At 45.7% G+C, this 1,820-nt stretch overlaps 1 protein-coding gene across 1 annotated transcript; it reads left to right on the top strand.

Annotated features, from left to right (window-relative positions):
* The first annotated feature begins 202 nt into the window (after positions 1-202).
* Smim34 (small integral membrane protein 34) lies at positions 203-1,286 on the top strand. The gene has a single exon (XM_063225321.1). The coding sequence runs from the start codon at positions 210-212 to the stop codon at positions 576-578; it is 369 nt and encodes a 122-aa protein (XP_063081391.1). The 5' UTR covers positions 203-209; the 3' UTR covers positions 579-1,286.
* Positions 1,287-1,820: the final 534 nt, after the last annotated feature.

Genomic DNA, 1,820 nt, shown 5'->3' with positions numbered 1-1,820 from the left:
CTGAGCTCTAGATTTTTTTTTAAAAGTATGTTGACAAAAAGGTTGACAGGCTCTTGCCTACTCTGTAAAGAATGCCCCTTAATTTAAGTAGTCCCTGCTGGTTGCTGACACCAGTCCCACCTGAATATGAGACTTCATTAGGCCATGAGGTCCTGAGCCCAAAATGCTTTATCTCATCTAGACCTCTGCATTTCTCAGTTACCACGTGGATGCCCCTGGGAGCCTCCAATCAGACAAGCACCACCTCTCTCCTGAATGACCCCATGGCCGAGAGGAACAGCACCAACTCCACCAGGGCTCTGTGGCTGCTGGAGGGAACAAGGGCCACCGGGTACATCCTCACCATCATCGGCATCTTTGGGGTGATTTTCCTCTTCCAGTTGGCCAGCAACATCCTCAGGAAGAATGATAAGTCCTTGGAAGATATTTATTACTCCAGTTTGACCCTTAAACTAAGAAAGAAAGGGCTCCAGAGCAAAGTGGCCAAATGTTCCTCAGTGATCATTTGCAACCCAGCTGTCCTACAGCTACCCAGGCCTGCCTGGTGTCAAAGTGCAGAAACAGCAAGCCCCAGATGAGAGTCCGGGAGATCCCTTGAAAGTCAGTCTACAGATCTCCAAGGGGAGGCTCCAACCTTTTTCAGGAGGAGTATCTTTGGGTTTCCTGCAACTTGAAGAGAGGTCTTGAGCCTTTGAACAGAACTGAAAGAGCATCACCATGTTATGGTGCATCCGGATGATGAGTATGCTCTGCCAGCAGCCCTTATCGCTCTGAAGCTTTCTGATGCTTTAGGCTGGAGGCAGCAGAAGTCATACTTGCCCTCTAGTGAAGCCTTTGGGGGGAAAGGTGTATGCATCCAGAGTGCTCAGAGGAATCCAGGACATTCTGAGGAAATGGGTGGTTTCTTGTCATGGAAAGGCCAATTTGGAGTTACATGCTTTAGATTAAAAATTCACCTTCTAGAGATAGGCCACATAAAGTCTGAGGGGCTGGTGTTCACCTGGAACCTGTGAAAGTTAGGATAGATGTGACCAAAGGGTCACTTATTTTTAAAGACTTTGACTCCATTGAATTCATAACCACAGTTGTTTATACCAGAAGTTAGGGATTTTTCTTTTTAATTGAATGAGTGGAGTGCATTGGAAAATACACTTTCTTTGGACTCAGAAGCCCTGGACTCCACTCTGGGCTTGATTATCACTGCTTTCCTGTCTGTGTGCACACTATGCCACCTCTCTGGAACTCCATCTATAGGTAAAGTGAGAGAACCATGCCAGATTAGCCAATCATACTAAGTAAATAAAATCTGATGAGGTCATGTGTGTGAGTCTATTTTGAAAAGCAAAATAAGTATGTAAGATAAGTGTGGTTGTGATGGTGGTGATGACTGCGGCAATGTTAGGTGATTCTGATGATGCTGGTGTTGGCAGTGGTGGTTGGTGCTAATGGTGTGGTAAAGGTTGGTGCTGACCGTGGTGTTGATGGTTGATATTGGTGTAGGGGGGGTTGATGGTAGATATAAGTCATGGTGGTGGGGGTTGAAAAGAATGAAGGCTTCTGTGGTGCTGCATGTTGGTGGTGGTGGTGGAGTGATGTTATTGTGGAACCGGAAATGACTAATCCATTAGCAATCAGTGTTTAAACCATGGTCACATTGCTTTGTTCTGTGCATCTGTTGATGGTCCATACTGTGAATTTGTAACTTTAAGACTTAGAATGTTTTCCTCTAGAGACAAGCTGTTTCTCCACATTTCCTTGGGCCCTTCTTTCATCCATCTTTCCTCAGCCCGGATGAATGGATAGATGTTGTGGATGTTGGC

Source organism: Cavia porcellus, unplaced genomic scaffold (genome assembly GCF_034190915.1).
Source record: "Cavia porcellus strain 051 isolate PalLab524CR breed Dunkin Hartley unplaced genomic scaffold, mCavPor4.1 scaffold_15, whole genome shotgun sequence".
NCBI classification, from domain to species: Eukaryota; Metazoa; Chordata; class Mammalia; order Rodentia; family Caviidae; genus Cavia; species Cavia porcellus.
The sequence above is the reverse complement of the archived record's forward strand: the minus strand, read 5'-3'. Positions and strand labels throughout refer to the sequence as shown.